Source organism: Papio anubis, chromosome 2, assembly GCF_008728515.1.
Source record: "Papio anubis isolate 15944 chromosome 2, Panubis1.0, whole genome shotgun sequence".
In the NCBI taxonomy this organism is placed as follows: domain Eukaryota; kingdom Metazoa; phylum Chordata; class Mammalia; order Primates; family Cercopithecidae; genus Papio; species Papio anubis.
The window spans coordinates 102,939,144-102,961,330 of NC_044977.1; the positions used below are offsets into that span (position 1 = coordinate 102,939,144).

Here is a 22,187-nt window from a genome sequence, read left to right on the forward strand (position 1 = left end):
TCTCTGTAAGAGGGAACTAGGCAACTGCTTTTCATTTTAGCTAAGGAAAGGTCATGGGGCACGGAGAATTGTGGATAGTCATAACAAGGGATTTGAGGGATACCAGAATGGCTTAACAAACAGAACTTGCTGGAAAAGTGGTTCTGTTGTACTGGGGAGACATCTCGATTGTATTTTGTCCAAAGGTAGAAGGTTGGATCATACAGTCCCCCAAATCCACCTGTTCCTACATGAGAGGGGTTTCTAATCCTTGTTAGAAGGAACCTCTCACCCAGAGAGCTGGCTTGGTAGTCAGCCCTTGACTTTCTAAAAAAAAAAAAAAAAATTGAGGGTGAAGGAGGGAAAAAAGAAGCATGTGTTCACGATGGGGAAGAGCAGCAGAGATAAAATGTGCATTGTTCAGTTTTGTTCTGGGTGATTTGCTGGGTTGTTTAAAGTGCCAGGCCTGGCTCTTATACAAGTGTCAACTCCAATAAGCTGGCTGCAGGGGAGACTTCTTGTTGCAATTATCCTGCAAGCATAGCTAAGTCATAAAATCCAGGACTTTTCTGATGTGAAATGTGCAGGCTTTAAAAATCAGTATCACTGTCAACTGCTGTTGCCAGCAAAATAAGTGATTCACATTGTGGCAGAAAACTCCCCCAGAGTGAAAGCTAATGAGAACACACACGGCGACTTCTGGATGTCCAGTCGGAATCCCACACAAGGGCAGCATAGGGGCTGGCATTTCAAAGGTCAGAAATCAAATAGGCTATAATCAAGGGGGAGAGAATTCTCAGGAAAGACAGACTTGGCAAGGACTTCATAGGCAAAGAAGATCCCATTGCAGACTCCTGTAAGATAGCTTTGGTCCCTGCAACTTCTGAATAAAGGTCTCCGTGAAACTGTCCCTGACCACTGCATTTAAAATTACAACCTTTCCCAATCCCTATTCTCTTGCTTTTTAAATTTTTCTCCATAGCATTTACCATCACGTAATAAACTATACGCTTTACTTATTATTGTCTTTCCCCACCAGAATGTAAGCTACCTGAGGGCTGGAAATTACTTTTTGTCTGTTTTCCCCTCTGCAGTAGGTGCTTAGCATATGCTGGGTGCAAAGTATTTGTTGAAAGAACGAGCATGTGGATAAAAATATCCCCACAACAGCCTCTCGTGGTGAGGACTGTCATCACCATTTTACAGATAAGAAAATGGGAGAGCAGAGATTTAAGTCTCATGCTTTAGACCAGTGCTTCTTAAATATGAACAGACAGAGGAATCCCCGGGGATCTTGCTGAAGTGAAAGCTCTGACTCAGCAGGCCTGGGTGGGGCCTCAGTTCTGCACGACCGTGCCTCAACTTCCAGGTGGTGCTAGAGCTGCTGGACAGCTACACACCCAGACAAAATGACAGCGCAAGACCCTGAAGGTGGCTGAAGGAAATCAAAATGTTTTATCCCAAAATAGATTTCTTTGACATAGTTTGAAATGGCTGCTGCAGGGCCAGCAGACAGAAGTGGCCTTGCAAAACTATCACTTGTGGGGAAATTTTGCATCTGTAGAGAATCTCCTTGAATGCAGCCAGGCCTTCTCTTTCTAGGCCTTTCCCAGATCTAGGACAGATTTGAGTCTGACACCTTTACAAGTCTGAAAAGAAATTCACCATCTACTCTCTCTAAGGATTAAGACCTGGAAGGTTTCATCTACATAACAACGTCACCGTTGCTAGCCAAGCCTCCTCCTTTCTCTCCCCCATAACATGTCTTGCCATTAAAACCTGGTTGTGGTCATGCTCTGAGCATGCATTCTTTCTATCACCTCAAGATGGTATATAAGCTTCCGTACCTTACTAGGGGGCTGGGTCTTCATTCTGAAGCCTCCCCTGTATACAAGTTAAATAAATCTGTGTGCCTTTTCTCCTATTAATCTACCTTTTCTGAGTTGATTTTTCAGTGGAAAGGACCAAGGTTTCCACACTGTACAGTTGTGGCAGGGTGAACCCCCAAATTGGGATTTGGCCTGGGAGGGCCAGTGGGTTTTGGCTTCCTAAGGGAAAGAATTCAAGAGGAAGCCCAGAGAGTAAAGTGAAAGCAAGTTTATTAAGAAAGTAAAGAAACAAAAGGGTGGTTACCCCATAGGTAGCACAGCCCCAAGGGCTGCTGCTTGGCTATTTTAATGGTTATTTCTTGATTAAATGCTAAAAAAGGAGTGGATTATTCATGAGTTTTACAGGAGAAGGGCTGGGAATTCTCAGAACCCAGGGTTCCTTCTGTTTTTAGACCATATAGAGTAACTTCGAGTTGCCATGGCATCTGTAAATCGTCGTGGTGCTGGTGAATTATCATTAGTGTCACCATCTTGATTCTGGCTGGCTTCAGCAGGCTTCTTTACCACATCCTGCTTTATCAGCGGGGTCTCTGTGACCTGTGTCTTGAGAAACAATTCCTGCTGAACTCCTATTTCATGGTGAACCCCACTGTTAAGAGTGAACATCAACTTAGCCACTTACCAATTTACCTTGGCCTTCCCTCTAACTCTTCCTCGCTTCAATTTCCTCACGAAATTATTATGAAGATTAGATTAATTTGTTCTTGTAAAGTACTTGATACAGTATCTCTGCACTATGCCTATCTGTAATAAGTTAGTCAGAATTCATTACTTTTTGGTCTGAATCTAACAACTTTCTCTCAGAATCCTAACGGAACATTATTAAAGTTATGTTCTACTTCACCAAAATAGGAGAAGTCAACATTTATGCTAAGAACCATGATAATATAAACCTACCATCAGAAAATTAGAAGTTTCTTCTGAATATATTACGTAAAGGTTTTGAGACAGGTTCCTAAAAGTGGGATTGTTGGCATTCGTATTTTAAATGTTGGTAGTTATTGTCAAATTGCCTTTCACACCAGCAGTATTTGAAAGTGCTCATTTCTCTTCATCTTAACTGACAATGGATCTGAACAATTTTTTAGATTTTTGCCAGTTTCATGAGGAGAAAAACCTCATTTTAAGTTTGCATTGCTCTGATTACCAATGAGGCTAGGCATCTTTCTATATGTTTATTTGCTATTAAAATTTCTTCTTGAACTCCTGGCCTCAAGCAATGTTCCTGCTTCAGCCTCCCAAAGTGCTGGTATTACAGGCATGAGCCACCACACCCAGTCCCTAAAATTTCTTGAATTTCCTGTTCATATAACCTCAACCATTTTTATAATTTTTGGTCTTTTCTGTATTGTTTTGTAGAAGTAATTTATATATTATCTGTTACCCATGTTGCAAATATGTTCTCCCAAATATCTTTTCCCTTATGATGTATTTTGATCACATAAAAGTTTAACTTTTTATAGATTTAAATTTGTTAATCTTTTCTTTATAGTTTCAGGATCTTATGACTTGCTGAGGAAGAAGGGCTTCCCATCTAAAGATTACGAAAATATTCAGTTCTGCAAATACTTTTTTTTTTTTAACATCAAACTTTAATTCACCTGTTTTTGTTTGTTTGCTTGTTTTTCTGTGAGGTACAGGCTTTCTCTAATTTCTTCCCAAATGGATAGCCAATTGTCTTCAAATCATTTATTGAAGAGTCTATACACTGCCACTGTTTTGGAATGATATTTCATCAAATTTATTTTTCTGCCCCCTTTTCTCTATCCTCTTTCTCTGCAACTCCAATTGTGTATATCTTGAAATACTTTGTGGTGTCCCACGAGGCACATCAAAGGCCTCTGGGGCTTCAACCATTTTGCTCATGTTTTATTCTTTTTTCCTTCTGTTCTTCAGATTGGATAATCTGTACTGTAATCCAGCTTCAAGTTCACTGATTCTGTGTCAGCTCAAATATGCTATTGAGTCCCTCTAATGAATTGCTCATTCCAGGTGTTTTACTTTTTTTTTTTTTTTTTTTTTTTTAATTGAGACAGAGTCTCACTCTTTTGCCCAGGCTGGAGTGCAGTGGTGTGATCTCGGCTCACTGCAACCTCTGCCTCCTGGGTTCAAGCAATTCTCCTGCCTCAGCTTCCTGAGTAACTGGGATTACAGGCACATGCCACCACTTCCAGCTAATTTTTTGTATTTTTGGTAGAGACAGGGTTTCACCATGTTGGCTAGGCTGGTCTTGAACTCCTGACCTCACACCTGCCTCGGCCTCCCACAGTGCTGGGATTACAGCCATAAGCCACCACACCCAGTCAAGTGCTTAACTTTCTTTTATTTATATATTTTTTTGAGATGGAGTCTTGCTCTGTCATTCAGGCTGGAGTGCACGGGCACATCTTGGCTTACTGCAATCTCTGCTTCCCGGATTCAAGCGATTCTCCTGCCTCAGCCTCCTGAGTAGCTGGGATTACAGGCACCTGCCACCACGCCTGGCTAATTTTTGTGTATTTTTAGTACAGATAAGGTTTCACCACGTTGGCCAGGCTGGTCTCCACTCCTGACCTCAGGTGATATGCCCAACTCAGCCTCTCAAAGTGCTGGGATTACAGGCATGAGCCACCATGCTTGGCCCATGTTTTACTTTCAGTTCCAGAATTTCCTCTTGGTTCTTCTTATAATTTCCATCTATTTTATTATTCATTTATTTAATTTCCACTTATTTTAATTTATTCATCGATATTATCACTGATATTCTCTATTTGATGAATCATTGCTGTCATACTTTATTTAAACTGATTTTAGTTCTTTAAACATTTATAATAGCTGCTTTGAAGTCTGTTAAATCCAACATCTGGGTTCCTCAGAGACAGTTTTTATTAACTGTTTTTTTTTTCTTCCTGTACAGCACATGAGAAATATATATGATATATACAGTGTCTGTGTGTGTATTTAAATTGGACATTTTAGATAATATTTTGTAGCAATTCTGGATTCTTACCCCTCCCATTTCGGGGTAGTTGTTACTTTTTTTTTTTGTTTAGTGACTTGCCTGGACAAACTCTTGGGAGTCTTGTTTTTCCTGGGGTGTGCAGCCTCTGATGTTTCTGCTGGCAAAATACATATTGCATATATACATATATACACATACTTATCACTTGTTTTTATTTTTAAGCCTGCTTTTGTACGGGTTGTCCTGGATCAGCACAGCTTAGTGATCAGCCAATGACTGGTCAGAGGCTATATTGTGTCTGTGTGTCTCTGGGGAAAGTATTTGAAGATCAGGCAGTTTACAGTCAGCTTCAGCTCTTACCTTCTGTATTCACAAGTCCTCACGGCCAATCAGTTGATTCTCTTGGATTTTTTTTTAGGGAGACAATAACAATTTTTACAATAGGGATATATATATATATTTTTAGAATAAAGGCTATCATTTCTTTTTATTAAGGCCTCCAACACAACTAAACTGAAGAGACACTAGCAGTGACTCTGCTTGTTCCTCACTTAGCTTCAAGTTTCCTATAGGTTTCTGGCAAAGGGTCTTTGTCAAGTTAAGGAAGTCTCCTTCTATGCCTTCCTTACTGGAAATGTAATAAAACATCATAAATAAATGTTGAATTTAATTTTTCACTTTTTAGAAGCCCTTATCAAGATTATCATTTGGTTATTTTTCATTTAATCCTTTTAATATTAATAATAATATATAATGAGTTATATTAAACAGTTTCCTCATGGAGAACCAACTTAGCATTCCTGGATTTTATCCTATTTTACCCAGAATATATTATTCTTCTAATAGGAATCAATTTGCAATTTATTTGGAACTTTTCTATCTGTTTTCAAAATGGGTTTGGCTCACTGCTTCCTATTTTTGTGTGAATGTGCCCACTCTCCATTTCTGGTTTCTGTACCAGGGTTATGTTAGTTTTCTAGAATGAGTTGCTTTATCTTTTTCTACTCTCTGGAACAGCTTATGTAACATAGGAATTATCCATTCCTTGAAAGCTTACTAGAACCTGCCTATATAGCTATCTGGGTCTGTGATTTTTTTAAGGTATAGGTCTTTGTCTACTTTTACATTTTTTTTCTAAGATAATCAGTCTAGTTGGACTTTTTTTTTTTTAACCTCATGCATATTTTCTTAAGATTTTATCTTTGTGTGAATAAAATTGTAAAAAGATATTTTGTTGTTTTTTGTTTTGAGACAGGGTCTGTCATCCTGGCTGGAATACACTGGCGTGAACATGGCTCACAGCAGCCTTGACCTCCTGGGCTGAAGGGATCCTCCCACCTCAGCCTCCCAAGTAGCTGGAACCACAGGCTTGTGCCACCATGCCTGGCTAATTTGTTTTTTATTTTTTGTGGAGACAAGGTCTTACTTCCTTGTCTAGGCTGGTCTTGAACTCCTAGGCTCAAGGATCTTCTTGCCTTAGCCTCCCGAAGTGCTGGGATTACAGGTGTGAGCCAACCGTGCCCAGCTCAGAACATGTTATAATTTTTAAATCTTCATACAAGTATGGTACTTCTTTTAAAAGTATTTCTAGTGTTGTTTTATGGCATCATCACTCTTCTTATTTCTTGTTGAAGCTTGCTGTAGGTTTGTCTATTTTTTTGGACCAAAAAATAGCTTTTGATTTTGCTAATGTGGAATACTTTTGTTGTTATTATTATTATTTTTTCTATTTCAGGATATGCTTTGTCTTTAATACAATTTTCATTTTAATGCTCTTCTCGAAGTTATTTATTTCATTGTCCCTTGTCTAGTTTTTTTTGAGATCTGGAGTCTCGGCTTGTCACTTCAGGCTGGAGTGCAGTGGCCGGATCTCAGCCACTGCAAGTCTGGGTCTGGTTTTATGCTTATCTTTCCTGCCTCTCAGCCTCCCGAGTAGCTGATTCACAGGCCTCACACTCCTGTCTGGCTGTTTTTTGTATTTTTAAGCAGAGACGGGTTTCACTGTGTTAGCCAGGATGGTCTCATCTCCTGATTCCTGTGATCCGGCCTGCCTCGGCCTCCCAAAGTGCTGGGATTACAGGCTTGAGCCACCGCGCCCGGCCCTTGTCTAGTTTTTATGTTGTCAATTTAGTTCACTTATTTTCAGTCTCCACTGTTTTCCACAGGTAAGTAGTGGCATTTTCCTCTGTGTTGGTTTGGCTAAATCCCATTGGTTTTGACATGAACAACTGCTCACTGTTGTTCACTTCTAATTTGTTTGTCCCTTCAACTTTGATTTCTTTTTTATCTAAAAAGTTCATTTAAATGGTGTTTAAAACTTCCCAAGTGGATTTGTTTTCAGTTGTTTGCTTGCCTAACCTTTTGTTTTTAACTTCCAAGTTTATTGCATTGTGGTCAGAGACTGTGGCTTCTACCGCTTTGACTTTTAAAATTCTATTGATACTTATTTTTGTGTTGTTGTACATTGAATAATTTGTAGATGTTCACATCTGAAAAGAATGTGCATTCCTTTCTGTTAGGATCTCTGTTAATTACTCTATATAAATCAGTTTCTTCAGTCCTTACAATGTGAGATAGGCACTACTATTAGCTCATTTTACAGACGAGGAAAATAAGATTGGGGAGTTTAGGTGACTTCCTCAAGGTTGCCATAGCTGGTAAACAAGGGAGCAGTAATGAAAATCAGACATTCTGACTCATTCTGTCTTGGTCTCTATATAAGTGATCACAACTCTAGTTGCATTATTCAAATACTCATTATTTTACTCCTACTTGTGTGATGATTTTTGAGGGGAAAGCCATAAATTTTCTTGCAATGACTGTGAATGTATCAATTTCTTTTTGTGTTTCTATGTCTATGTTTAAAGCTATGTCGTTGGTTACATAAAATTTCATTTATGTTACAAATTCTTAATGGACTAAATCTTTAACACTCTGAAATATATTTTCTTTTGCCCTGTTTAATGTTTGTGGGTTTTGGGCTTTAATTATACTTCATTTGCTGTTAATATTGCTATACTTGATTTCTTTGGGTTAACATTTGCCCTTTTTTTTTTTTGAATGCCTTACATTCTGGGTAACTTCGAAGGTGTATTTCTTAGAAGTTATTTGGTGCTTGGATTTTTAAAATTCTAATCTGAGAGGGTCTTTCACTAGGGCATTTAATCCATTCATTATTATTTTGATTATTGAAATAATTAGGTTTATTACTTCCATCTTATTATACACACTTTTTTTTCTTCATAAATTCTTTCCTTTTGGATTGTTTTGAATTTTATTATGTTTTAAGTTCTTCTTCTTTAGTGGTTTGGATGTCTTCAATTGTTTTTTGTTGCCCTTAAAATTTTATATATTTAAATATTTATTTTACAAAAGCCTTGAGTTAAGTGGTACTTAAACTTGTCCCACCAAGACAAGAATCTTGACTTGCTTTCATTTCCAGCTCTCTTGACTTCTAACTCTTATATTATGATCATCTGATATTTTCATTCCAGATTGCTATTTAGAAAAGGAATAAGTTTAACTGGCTTTTTTGTTCTTCTTACAATACATTCCCAGAAAATCCAAGTTTCTTCCATTGCTTTATTCTTTTATATTTATTCTACTGTATGGCTCATACTGAGGTTTCATTTGAATGATCAAAATTTTGAATTTACAAATCTCCAGTTTATTCTGTTTCATGGAAACATTGTCTTTTTGCATTGCTCTGAAGACATCAGTCTTGCCTATTGAGAAGCCTTCTGTTGGCCTTGTTACTGCACCTTCTGATATTAGTTATTTTGATTGCAGTTGCTGCCTCTCTACCCTGGTTGATGCTCCTCCTCTGGTGGGTGATTCTTGGAGGTCTACTCATCATCTGTCTGTCCTATTGACTGAGCCTGCTTCTGGTGATTAGGTAGCGGGCAGCATTTTCAGGAGCAGTGTGCAATTCAGCACAATGGGAAGCACGTGAACCTTGGAGTCAGACAGACCTGGTTACAAACCCAGCTCTATTTTTTAGAAGCTGTGTCAGGTTGGGCAAATCTTTGAGGCTTGGTTCCTCAACTTGGGATAATGACCTTACCTTACGGATGTGCCATAAGGATTAAATTTGACAGCACATGAAAAAGGCTATTAAAGTGTTGGGACAGCAACAAATGGTATTCATTTTTTTTGGGGAGGGTCAGTTATTCAGGAGTACTTTCTTCCCTCTTTAGCCTTGGATTATATCGACTGATTTGATGGCCCCAACTTAGGAAGTTTCTCCAGGTCATCCTTGGGGAAAACAATTCATTCCTCTATTTATGTCTAATTTTAAGCTCCTGTTATGGTCAGTGATATATCAGGTGCATATTTTCTTCACAGGGATATGAACAGCCCCACTATAAATTAATTGAAGTTCCCATATCAACTGACTCATTGTGGGATACCCATCGTACATCCTGGGTAGCCCTGTCTAGTGTATGTGCATGGGGAGGGACAATTTTACAATTTACTAAAATATGAGTCCTGGCACCGACCTGGAATATTCTAACAGATGCTGGTATTCATGTCATATTGAAATCAATATCCTAATGATACCCTATGGCAAAGACATTGATGTAACCCCTTAGAAAATTATCATTCATCCCTACAATTTTATGTCCTCCTGGAAATCACGTCAGTTCTTTAGAATCACTGCCCCATAGCAAGAACAGAACAAGCCAGAGAGGCCAATATTTTCAATTGGTTTTACAGGAGGAGGAAAGAATGGTATGACATTTATTTTATATCTCTTCTAGACTAACACTAGAGTTCTTTGAAAAACCCAGTACTTTCACCTGGAATAAAAGTTCTAGCCCTTCACTCCCTGTTAGCTATCATTTCTAGCTTTTTCCCTTTTTGCATATTAACAAGAGCCAAATCCCAAAGCCGTCTCCTCCAGTGTGAGAAAGCCGCTCACAAATACAGGTTTTTAGCTCCATCAAGTGAAGCTTGCAGTCTGAGATAAAGCTCCCATCTCTTTCCTTGAACCTTCAGGCATTGTGAGTCAAACTTAACTTTGGAAAGACCACTACCCTCTTCCCTTCATGAGCCATGAAGTTTGTGACAGATGTGTTATCTTGATGCAATCTTAGACCTGCGCTCAGGGGCTATGCTACATGGCTCGCCTCTGCAGAAGAATGGCAATAATGTGAAGCGGTTCAATTTTTCAAGTCAGTTCTGAAAAACTGAGAAGAAGATATATCTTCACTTCAAAACGAAATCTCTAAGGAGCAAGTGGCCACAGCCTGCCTCCCATAAGCTGTCTGGTTCACTCTATTTTATTCCTGGAAATCAGGTGAGTTGTTTAGAATGACTGTCCAATAGAAGGAAAAAAGTAAGCTAGGGAGGTCAATAGCTACTGGTCATTGCAGCAGGCCAAGGGTGGTTTGCTGACAATGTCCATGACATATAGTTAGACTCTAGTATCAAACAGGGAGCTTGGCCTTCTCCATGCCTAAGTCAGCAGATAGGAAGGTTCAGGTCTACAGCACACACACAATGTACCCAAGAGGAGTGATTAATTTACAAACTGTCAGAGGAAATGACTGTGGTTTAGTACTCTCTGTCATTCTGCCAAAATATCTATTTCTGCACATCTGCAGAAGGCACACAGAGCACCTACTCTTGCATATTTGTATAAGAGCTAGGCAAACAGAATGGAGAACTAGGTGTAGCTCCCAACACAGCAGATACTCATCATACACTCACACATGGTGACTGTTCCTCTATCTGGAATGTTTTCCTCTTCACCTGTTCTCTTGGTGAACTCCACATCCTCTAAGCCCTGACTTGAAGAGCTTCCTTTGTGAAGCACTGAACCTTTGTAGCATCCTTGGGCCTGGGCATGTGTCCATTATTGTATTTGTTATATGGTATTACAATGGTATTTTATGTATCTGTTTCCTGCAAGACAGTGAATTCTGGGGCAGACGTGGGACTTATTCCTCTTCTTGGAGCCTGGCATGTAATAGGTGCTTGCTGAGTCAGTGTTTGTGAACAAATCAAGAATGATTTGTTATTGGTAATTTTGCTATTTTAGATAGACTAGAAAGGTCTGCCACTCTTCCCCTCTATTATTTTCATGATCATTACAATCTGGCTTCCTGATGGACAGACACTAGGTCCACAGTGACCTGTTTCCTTTTTTTTCTGTGCTGTGGGAAGTCAGAGTAGGGTCCACACAACCCCAGTGGGTGGGAAGCAGTGGAAACTGATAGTCTTTCCTCAGGCCACCACTGTGGCTCTGTTTTTAAGTTAAATACAAGCACAGCAGAGGGGCTCAGAGACATTTGCTATAAGGAAAGAAGATCACGAGCCAAGGCTGGGAGTTTGGAGTGGTTACACTTCATTAGGCTCCCCATAAAAACCTCCCATATATAAGCCAGACACTCTCCACTTACAGACAGCTGGACCTCAAGAAATCCTTTGGGCAAACACAAAAGACTCTTTGGTGAAAGCTAGAGGCAGGTTGGTCCTGCCCAGGGACCCCAGAAGCAGCCCCAGAGACTTCTAAATGAATTCTGAACCAACAGTCAGAAAACTGTGCCACACGTGAGTCCATAGGTAGGAGCCCAGAGCCCACAGGGCCAGTAAGCCCACCCTCAGTATGCTCTATGGATGATAATCACAGGCAATACAGACACCAAGGGCACTGTTAAAGAGGGAGAAACCATATGAGGGTCCCAAGGGTGTGGAGAGGAATGACAGATGAGCCTTCCCTCCATGCCTATAATCCGTTTCTGCTTCAGTCGGCTTAACATGCCCAGCTGGTGCCCAGCTGCTCGGTAGCCTGTTGGAGGCTGGGGAGTGGTGGTGGCTGAGAGTGGGGGTGGGGAGGGAATGCCACCAGGCCAAAGGGTCACCTCCTACTGCAGTACAGAGAATGAGTGCTGGTTTCTCCTAATAGGACTGAATTTCACTTGCACCAAGCCACCCAAATCCCCAGAATGAAAGCCCTGCTCCATTCAAAGTCCCAGAAGGCCAAAGTGGAAACCATCACGAGCTCTAAGTCACACCTGACCCAGTGAGCATTCTCAGGCCCTGCTGAGCAAGGGAGGGGAGGAGCCACAGGAGGCCCTTGCTGAGGGCTTGAAGGCAGAGGGTGTGCCAGCCCCATATACTGAAACAAGTATCTGGGGACTCTAGCCTCTTCACTACAGCACCTCATGCACTCGCTTTTATGTTTCTACTCTTGTTGTCATTCTGGACTCAGTGGTGATCGTTTATAAGAACACAGAGAGCTTTCCTACTTGCTTAGTGAGATGTGCCAGTGAATTTACTTTTCCATACCATGAAGATGCCCACAGCCTTTGATCACAGGCTGGGCTATCCAGATGGAGACTTGGCCATCTTAGGAATTCTGTTACAGACTTTATGAAAATTCTAAATATAGTTTTGAAAATCCAAAGGATTTGTTTCTCAGGCCCAAAGAACAGAGTACAGCCAGCTCACACCACTTGGGTATCGGAGGGTCCACTCAGCCAGACCGATAGCCAGGCAGTTCTCCAGGTCTTCAGGAAACCACTTCTAATGCCTTCCATGCAAGTCAGCTATTTGTTAGTGTGAGCCAAAATCCCTTCCAGTGGCTTTTCCTTGGCTCGATGATCAGTTAAGAGGAAAAGGGGTATCCTTGGTTTTGGGGTACCTTCAGAATCTGAGTGACTTAAATGTCTTATTTTGGTCAATAGATGATTTTGCCCATAGGAAAAAAAAAGTCTCTCTGCAACACTGTAGATGTTCATGTGAACAACTCAGAAAGCATGCTTGAGGAAGAGAACACTGCTAGCTGCTGGGGAAACGGTGGCGTGGTCAGTATGGCTAATAATATTTAAGAGGGTAGCCAGGAGCCTGTGTGGTCTGTTCACCTCATGCTAAGTTCCAACCACAGTACATCATAGGTACACAACACTGGTGGCTTTCTTCTGCTGGGTCAGCAGAGCCCACAGACAAGGGGATGCTGTGGAACCGGAATGGAACATCATGAGGGATATTAACAACTGAGTCGGCATCTCGGGAGGATTGACCTGTTCCACATTCAACATTCACATGCATCTGGTTTTCAGCCCACATGACCCAGAGGGCAGCAATGCCAGAAACTATTGTCACCATCACACAATATTTTCTGAACCTCCACCCTGTGGGCTGTGTCCCCTTCAACTCTGGGCTCAGATGTGTCACCTGCTATGGGCCTTGCTGCCCCGATTTTCAAGCTATCTATGGAGAAACTGTCCCTTTGGCTGAATGTCCTCCATGTGCCCCTATAGAGAGCAGTGCTTTCAGGAGCCTCTCACCATGGACTGAAGGCATTTTCCCTGTGCAAAATGCGCTCAGCAAAGTGCATTCAGACACATGCAACTGCAGACAGCTGCTGGGGGTTCCCAGAGCCAGCAAAGTCCATCCCAGGAGATGGTTCGTAATCAACCCTTCCCCGTCCCCAAAGAGGTCTTCTTATGGCATTAACCAAGCAGTCTCAATGTAGAAATTCAGGTATCATAGGTCCCCTGGCCTCTCCAGATATGTCTCCAAAGGATAGATGAGTTAAATTTTCTGCGCCCTCGGGGTGCACGTCAGGGTAGGGTGGAATACAAAATTTGAATGGGCTGGCTCAAAGCTGAAAGCAATAGTGAAAACAAATGGAGAACTCACCACCATTTCCTGGACATGAAACATCTCTGCACCACCAGATGAGAGCCGATTAGGGAAAGAGATGCTGACAGATGACCCTGGAAGGGTGCTCGGGCCAGTGTTGTAGACCTGTGGGTGTGGAACACACACAGCAAGTCTCAGTGGAAGACAGCAGACCTCCATTTCCTGTCATGCAATATACATTCTAAGATTCTTTGAAATCACATACAGAAACTCTAAGGTTCGGATCTAGAAGGTCACGACTTGAAGTAAAGTGAACTACTGAAAATTTCAGACAGGAAATTTCAACAAAATAGAAACACTTCTAACATGTATCTAAAAATTCCAAACTTTGAAATTACCATATTCCCTTTCAACATTTTACTGTCTTCTTCCTGCTAAAAATTATTTTTCTTTTTACACGCATAGGAATTTACTCATAGACTATCACACTTGGTGAAAACTCAGACATCATAATCTAGTCCAGTGGTTCTCAAACGTTAGCATAACATCAGAATCATCTGAGGGACTTGTTAAAACACACATTGGTTGTGGGGGGTATGGAGTGGGGATCATGCCCAGAGTTTCTGACTCAGTAGGTCTAGGGTGGGGCTGGCAGATTCACATTTATAACATGGTCCCAGGAGATGCTGATGTTGCTGGTCCAGGAACCACCCCTTGAGACCCACTGATCTGGTCCAACCTCTTTCCTTTGCCAGTTTGAGGTAACTGAGGCCCTTAAGGACCAAGTGGGTCATCCCAAAACCAAGTGATTGAATATACAGAGAGAGCTGTTTTTACTACACTAGCCAGCTGATTTGGTTTCCAGGCAATCTGCAGCTCATCCCTTGCACAACTGCACCCCTCTTCTGTCTCCCTCTGTCTCAGCCTTTGGTTCTATAAAGCTTTGTCTCTCTTGTCTTCCCTAGCATTTCTCCATTTTCTGTCTTCAGAAGTCAATCATTTCCTGAGAAATGAAGAAAAAGATGGAGGTCACAGAGACCAATAAGAGCAAGGAGGGAGAGAAAAAGCTGAACATGAAACTTGAGGAAGAAACAGAATATGCAGAGGAATAAAAAAGGTGAGCAGATCTCTAGAGACAGAAAGTAGATTAGCGGTTGCCTAGGACTGGGGAGCAGGAAGAATAGGGAGTAGGAAAGGCAGCAATGACAGGCCCCCCCGAAGATGTCCATGTTCTCATCTGTGGAACTTGTGAATGTTATGTGGCCAGGGGGAATTAAGGTTGCTAATCAGGTGACCTTAAAATAAAGAGGTTATCTTGGATTATCCAGGTGAGCACATTGTACTCACAAGGGTGCTTATATAGGGAAGAGGCAAAAGTCAGATCAGAAAGAGATCCTAAGACTTGGCCAGCCATTGCTGGCTTTGAAGATGGAAGGGGGCCATGAGCCAAAGAATGCAGGCAGCCCTTAGAGGCTGGAAAAGGCAGGAAGTGGATTTTCCCCTGGTGCTTCTGGCAAGAACACCAGCCCCAACACTGGGCCTGGCAAGGCCCATTTTGGACTTCTTTTCTTCAGAACTGTAAGATAATAAATTTGTGTTGTTTTAAGCCACAAATATTGTAGTAATTTTTTATAGCAGCAAAAGGAAATTAATACAAGAAGCTATGTCAATGGGTTTGGAATTTCTTTTTCTTTTTCTTCTTCTTCTTTTTTTTTTTTTTTTAAACAGTCCAGAGGTCTTTCTTTTTTTAACACCTATTATGCCATGAATTTATACAGTTCAGGCTCCTTCCCACTGGTTCTCACAAAGTGTGCTTCTCTGGGTGGTGCAGGCTTGTGCTTCAGTTGGACCGAGGTATCTTTCTCTTTGGCTTCCTTCTTTTTTTTTTTTTTTTCCCCAAGATAGAGTCTCGCTCTGTTGCCCAGGCTGGAGTGCAGTGGCCTGATCTTGGTTCACTGCATCTTCTGCCTCCTGGGTTCAAGCAATTCTCCGTGCCTCAGCCTCCCGAGTAGCTGGGATTACAGGTGCCTACTACCATGCCCGGGTAATTTTTGTATTTTAGTAGAGATGGGGTTTCACCATGTTGGCCAGGTTGGTCTCGAACTCCTGACCTCAGGTGATCCGCCTGCATCGGCCTCCCAAAGTGTTGGGATTACAGACGTGAGCTACTGTGCCCGGCCAGTTTCCTTCTTTTTCTGATCATTTTCCTTCACACGTTTCAGGAAGCGATCTTGGCTCTTAGAGTGCTTAATGTGCTCAATACGCACATTAATTCTCTTGACAAGAATCTTGCCCTTAACTTGTGTTTACAACAATGCCAACAGTATGCTGGGTAACACTGTAGACTCTTTCAGTTTCGCCATGGTAATACTTGCAGAGCATTCCTTTTGGAACAGTACCCATTCCCTTGATGTCTACAATATCACCTTATAGATTTGCATATATGCGGCCAAAGAAAACAACTCCATGTTTTCTAAAAAGCCTAGAGAACATATATCAGGTGCCTCTCCTCTTTCCCTTTGGGTGCGGCATTTCGGCGAATTACTGGAAGATGGCGGTTCTGTTCAAAAGGTTGGAATTTCTTTTGGGGGGGATCAAAATGTTCTAAAATTTTGCAACAAGGATGGAACTGGAGGTCATTATGCTAAGTGAAATAAGCCTTGGGAGGCTGAGGCAGGCAGATTGCTTGAGGCCAGGAGTTCGAGACCAGCTGGGCAACATGGCGAAACCCCATATCTAAAACATTAGCCAGGTGTGGTGGTGTGTCCTTCTAGTCCCAGCTACTCAGGGGGCTGAGGTGGGAGGATTGCTTGAGCCCAGGAGGTTGAGGCTGCAATGAGCCGAGACTGCACCACTGTACCCCAGTAGCCTGAGTGACAGCGAGACACTGTCTCAAAAAAAAAAAAGAAAAGGAAAGAAACAAGCCAGGAATAGAAAGAGAAACATCACATATTCTTATTTGTGAAAATCAAACAAAATTGAACCCAAACAATTGAACTCAAAAGCAAAACAATTGAACTGGAGACAGAGAGTAGAGGGATGCTAACCAGAGGCTGGGAAGGGTAATGGGGGGATGGCTGTGGCGGGGGGAGGTGGGGATGGTTAATGGATTAAAAAAATTGAAAGAATAAGACCTGATATTTGATAGCACAATACGGTGACTATAGTCAATAATAATTTAATAGTACATTTTAAAGTAACTAAGAGAGTATAATTGGATTGTTTGAAACACAAAGGATTTCTTGAGGGGATGGATACCCCCATTTTACATGATGATTATGCACTGCATGCCTATATCAAAACATCTCATGTACCCCATAAATATATACACCTACCATATACCCACAAAAATTAAAATGAAAAAATTTTAAAAATATTCTACAACTAGATGATGATGATGGTTTCACAATTGTGTAAACATATTAAAATTATTGAATTGTATGTTTTAAATGGGTGAACTTTAAGGTATGTAATCATATCTCAATAAAGATGTTATTTTTTAAAAGAGGAGTAAAAGATATAAGTTTTATTTGTCAATTTAAAACTAAATGTTTAAAAAGGATGAGTAGGAGAGAGGAAGGAATGACATGCTGCTTGGTGGCCTGGGGACTAGAAAGAGAATCCAGGGAATCTGCAACTCTGAAGTTGAGGTCAGAAGGGCAGAGCCAACAAAAAGCCAGAAATCTTACCAGGTCTTCACACATGACAGGATGTATGAAGATCTAGCTCCAGGCAGCTCTTCCCTAGAAAACTGTGTCTTTGGTTTTCTGCAATAGTTGGTTCCGCTTCAAAGAATAAATAGATAAAAACTGATAGAGCAGATGAGTGGTTGTTGCCAACTCCTGATTCAAAAATGAACAATATTCACCAAAACAACCTGAAGACATAGAAGAGGAAGGAATATCTGACCATAGCTGAAATAACTAATTTGAAATGAAACATGAGTGCACAGAATTAAAAAGAAACCTACTGGCATGTCTGGGAAATCCCAATTCAAGCATGAATGCGGGTAAGCAATGAAGAAAAAGATGCTGATTTACACTATTTCACTCATCAGAGCCAGGAGGACAGGAGAGCTTGTATCACCATCTTTATTTTTAACAAACGTCTTTATATTGGATTCTCTGAAAATGTTCATGTGCAATCTCTGCATTATTTTTGGCCATTGTTTGGGGAAATGCTTTAAATTTTGATGCCAAAAAAAGCCTCTCAATTGTCGACGAATTAATGTGTCTCTGTTTAAAAACTGTGATGAAATGTAGAAAGCAGGCCCAAGACTAGTATCTCTGCCTTTTTCCTGTGTGCAATGGCAGTGGAGCCTTTAAACAATTATGTACCTTGTTGAATAACCGATTTTTAAAAGCACAGAAAACTCTGTTCATATGGAAAGTCTTATGTTCTCCTTCAGGAACAATATTACTGGAATAAGGAAATACAGAAGCATTTTCTCCATATTCCTGGCCGCCTCCCACAGTATTTTCACCTTCTGGTCACTGCCACCCTGGTTAGGGACCTTCCTGCAGGACAACCACAATAACAACCATTACACCAATAAATAAGTAGTCAGACAATTCTCAAGGAAAATGTGGGCTTTGCTAACACAGAAGGATCTCCTTCTAATCAAAGGCACACACTATCAATCTTTCAAGACCCAAGTCTCTCAACCCTGGATTGAATGTTGTGCACTTCCTCAGGCAATGGATCATGGAGGAGTTTATCTAAGGGACATGCCAATCACTCATTCCCCAGGGCTGGATTCTCTAGCCTGAGTCCTATTTCAGGTCAGACGTGAAGAAAACTATTTGCCTGAATACCAAACTTTAAGCTCCCTGTAAAAATCACCTTCAGAGAAACCACTGGAAGGATAAACTGCATACCCTCAGATTTCTTTCTTTCTTTTTTTTCCCAGAGGGTGATAAGAACATTTGGTATCTTCTGTGCAACCCCTGTTCTTCTTTTCCTTCTTTCAACACTCATACCCTCTTCATTACATGGTCTGTATTACTTGAACCCTTCTAAATACATCTTTAATTGCAAGATACCCCCAAAACTATAAGAGTAGGAAAGAGTATAAACAACTAAAATGAAATAAACCCATCTGGTCTTTATCTATTTCCTACCCAATGATGAAAAGCAAAGGAGAAAAATAAAATCACTGAGAAGCAATTCAGAAATTCAGAGGTCCTGTTCACAGCCATCACTCTACTGTCTCAAAAGCAAGCTCTAACCCCATCCTTCCCTTTCTCCCCTGTAAATCAAGAGCGGGGTGTGACAGCGGAGGCTTAGCTGGTCAGAAGGCACATCCTCTGTGAGTTGGGGACATGTGTTATGCATCATGGTTTTGGGGTCTGTTGCTGGGAGAATACTCTGGAGAGAGGAAGACCTTTGTTTGTCAGAGCCCACAAATGTTTTACTGCCACATTCTCTAGACCCTCACCCTGTCATTATTTGTCATCCCCTAAGTCCACCTAGGAGAGGCCACAAGGAAAGAAAATAATTGTTATTTAGCCACAGCAGTGAATGCCAGAGTGGGAAACCATCTCTCCATGGGGAAGGATGCAAGAGGCAGAGAAGAGTTCTGGGAGGTAGCACCAGAGAGTGAGGAGATATGGACTGCAGTGTCCTATGGGTGAGCTGGGCCCATCTCCTTCACTTCACCCACATAGGGCCCAGCCAGTGCGGCCAGGTCTTGGCCCCAGCCCAGCTTCTCCCAGCTCTGGGACCTTCAGCACATCCCTTCTTGTTTGGGCCTACATTTCAAGACGTGAACATTATATGAAATGCAAATTTCATTGTCTATAAGGAACTAAAGTTTTGTTTTTGTGGTATCTATGGCTGCCTTTGCACTACAGAAGTATGGTTGAATAGATGCTGCAGAGGCTGAATGGCCCACAAAGCCTAAATTACCCCATGGCTCTTTTCAGAAAAAGTTTGCTGACCCCCAACTAAAAGAAGAAACAGTGTCCTTCACAATGTCCACAGTCTACACCAAGTGGACCTGCTGGAAACGATGCCTGTGTGCCCGGGTGAGCCAGCCACAGCTCAGTGAGGGAGCAGCGTGCCTCCTGAGGGGGCTCACAGGGGCTCACACTGCTCTGCTCTTGCAAAACTGCCCTTCCAAAAGTCTGTTCCCCTGTGGGAGGAGGAGGCTCCTGGACGAGTTGGCAAGAAAATCTCAGGAGGAAGGGACAAAGCAAATCCAAATCCTCTGAGGCAGCCCTGCCCAGAAGGTGGGGAATGATGGAGAACAGAAAGGGGTCCTCATGGGGCCATCTGGGCTAGGACATTGGCTGAGGCCTCCACCACGCAAAAGACTTCTTGGGGAAAACTGGTGTTCATAATGTGGACCTTTCCTTCCAAGTCCTGAAAAGCAGAGGGGCCTGTACAGTAGAGTACCAGGCATGGAAGGGATTCACTCTATGTGTGGTTACAGATCACACATACACCACAAGAGCCAACCACAGAAAGATTTCTCCCGACAAGAGCCTAGCCCTCTGTAGGAGAGACATCCCACGTGCCCTTCCATTAGCCCCAGGGACAGAGGAGGTCTCCAGGAGTGGGTACCTGAAGGGTGATATTGATGGGCTGAAAGTGACACTCCAGGTCATCCAGCTGAATGAAGTTGGCTGCATCCACGGACTCACCATACACAAATGAGGTTGGAGACATGATTCTGAAAGAGGAAAGCATGAAATCTGTCATCCCCACCCACAGTCAAGCACCCGTGATCACTGCCATTCTGGGAAGCAAACATTTGTCTCCATTTAATCCAGTGTCTTGTACCCAGTGCTTCCCTGCTGGGGCTGTTACTTCTCTCTCCCATGAACAGACATAGCCAGGCTATGCTTTCTGATAAGGCATGAATAGTAGTGTCTTCTCATCCTAGGTTACGTCAATAAACTGCATGGAGAAATATGCACTGGGACTACCTTTCTGAAATGACAAGATTATCATGGCTTTGATTTTTTAAAAACTGGATTACAAAAGTATACATTTTCTGTTTTGTCATTCAAAAAATGTTTTATAGGTTGAAGAAGATGATCATAAGCTTTTAAAAAATAAATGTAAATGAATTATATATTTGGCATCCTAAACCCCACTCTATGACAAATTCACTTTAAAAACTTAAATTTGTCAGCCTGCCAAGATGACTAGAAGTTAGGCATTTGAAAGCTGAGTCCATTCATTTACAGCATTTTCCCTTGGATTTCAGAGGCTACATAAGAGGTGAGAAGAATTCAAGCTCAATTTGCAGCAATGCTTTCAATGTTACTTATATGAACACATCCCTGAGAAGAAACAAAGCTCAGACTGACACTCCCAGACAAATATTGAGTTCTAGATGCTGGAGGCCACTCACTTACCTAAACACAACAACGGAAGATTTTTGAGACTAAGTCCGAATAGACAACAACTCATCCATTTTCAACGTTTAGTGCATTATTTTAGTAAGGTAGTGAGTTCCCAGCATTACCAAATGACAAGAACTGTTTTAGATTCCTGGAGAGATCAGAGGTTGACTCATTTGTTTAACGGATGGCTTCATCAGGAGCTGTTAACATCTCCCAGCAAGATCCTCTAAGGCCTGATTACATGATCAAGTGTCTGGGGGTGGTGGGGAGAATGTTTTCTCTTTGTCCCCAAGGATAGGGCTTGGTTCTGGGTATATTCTTGCTGTGCCTTTGATGAGACAAGTAAATAAATGATACAGTTAAAAATAGAGCTGTGAACAGAGGCAAAAATATGCTAATTTGCAAATATATTCCACCAGTGCCTCATGTTTAAAAAACATGACCAAAAATGCCAAGAGCTCAGGAGCAGGAATGCTTGGAGACTCATTCCACTGGCTCCCAGCAGTGTGGGCTAGTGCAGGGATGGCTCTCCCTGCAAGGGATCAACATTTCCACTGCTAGTCAAGACTGCGACCCACAAGCACTTGAAAACCGAAAAACGAGAAACTGTGAACCTCCAGAAAGTTCAGCTTGCATTTGGGTCAAGGGTTCAGTGGGTCCTCATCTGATCTAAACTAATTGTGTAAATCTTTTTTCCACTATCAAAGAGGTATGCGTTCTGTTTTCTGAAGCTGGAAAGAAACTGAGTTCTCATTTTTCCAGGCCAGGGCTTTGGCTGAAAACTGACCTGGGTTGTTTCAGGTCTCCACAGACTGCAGCCCAGGGTCCTGCTTTCCAACAATGCCAGCGGCACTGAATGGCCGTGGACTTCACCCAGACAGATGGTGTGGCCGTTGGGATGGTTCCCTGCCCATTCCAGACCATTATAGACATCCTGAAGAGCCACCTCTGGCTCTGCAGAGGGAGTTAACAGAAACAAGCAAAGCCAGCTCTGACTGTGGAGCTAATCAGAAAGCGGTCCTCCTGTGAGCCAGGACTGGAGACACATCTGGTGGTAGCCTCTGGCCCAGCGGCTTCCAGCTGAGATTTTCATCCCAGGATCCATGCTGCCTGTTACCATACGGCATTCTGGAGGGACTAGGGGTAGATGGGAATATATGCATATAAAGGTATTTGGAATGTTCAAAGAAATTATGGGGCTTAAACTCGTCACCAGACTTCTCAGGTTATCTAACAGGTGGGTGGGTAAGTGGGACAGAGGAGAAAATAAGGAGGGAGGAGGGTATGAGTTACTGCAGTTAAAGCTTCATCCTGCTTTTCAAGGCTGGGAGGAAGTGGAAGTGGCACAGCTCCTGGCTCCTGGCTGTCTACACATGCAAATATGAGAAGCACAGTGTTCCACTGGAGGGCATCCCTGTGTTGTGGCAACCCAGG

At 42.0% G+C, this 22,187-nt stretch overlaps 1 protein-coding gene and 1 long non-coding RNA gene across 3 annotated transcripts in view; one reads left to right on the forward strand and one right to left on the reverse strand.

Annotated features, from left to right (window-relative positions):
- ITGA9 (integrin subunit alpha 9) overlaps window positions 1–22,187 on the reverse strand; it is a 390,243-nt gene that overhangs the window by 59,629 nt on the left and 308,427 nt on the right. Inside the window, exons 22-23 of the mRNA XM_021934572.2 lie at window positions 19,966–20,074; window positions 13,459–13,566 (exon numbers count right to left, since the gene is read on the reverse strand). Coding sequence (XP_021790264.2) covers window positions 13,459–13,566; window positions 19,966–20,074 — 217 coding nt within the window. The remainder of the gene's footprint in view (window positions 1–13,458; window positions 13,567–19,965; window positions 20,075–22,187) is intronic.
- Window positions 10,021–22,161, forward strand: LOC110742604. 2 transcript variants are annotated; one of them, XR_004182194.1, is made up of 3 exons: window positions 10,021–10,108; window positions 14,367–14,518; window positions 22,077–22,161. It is a non-coding gene; the product is annotated as an uncharacterized LOC110742604 (long non-coding RNA). The 2 variants fall into 2 exon arrangements; XR_004182195.1 differs by lacking the exon at window positions 22,077–22,161 and adding an exon at window positions 20,615–20,698.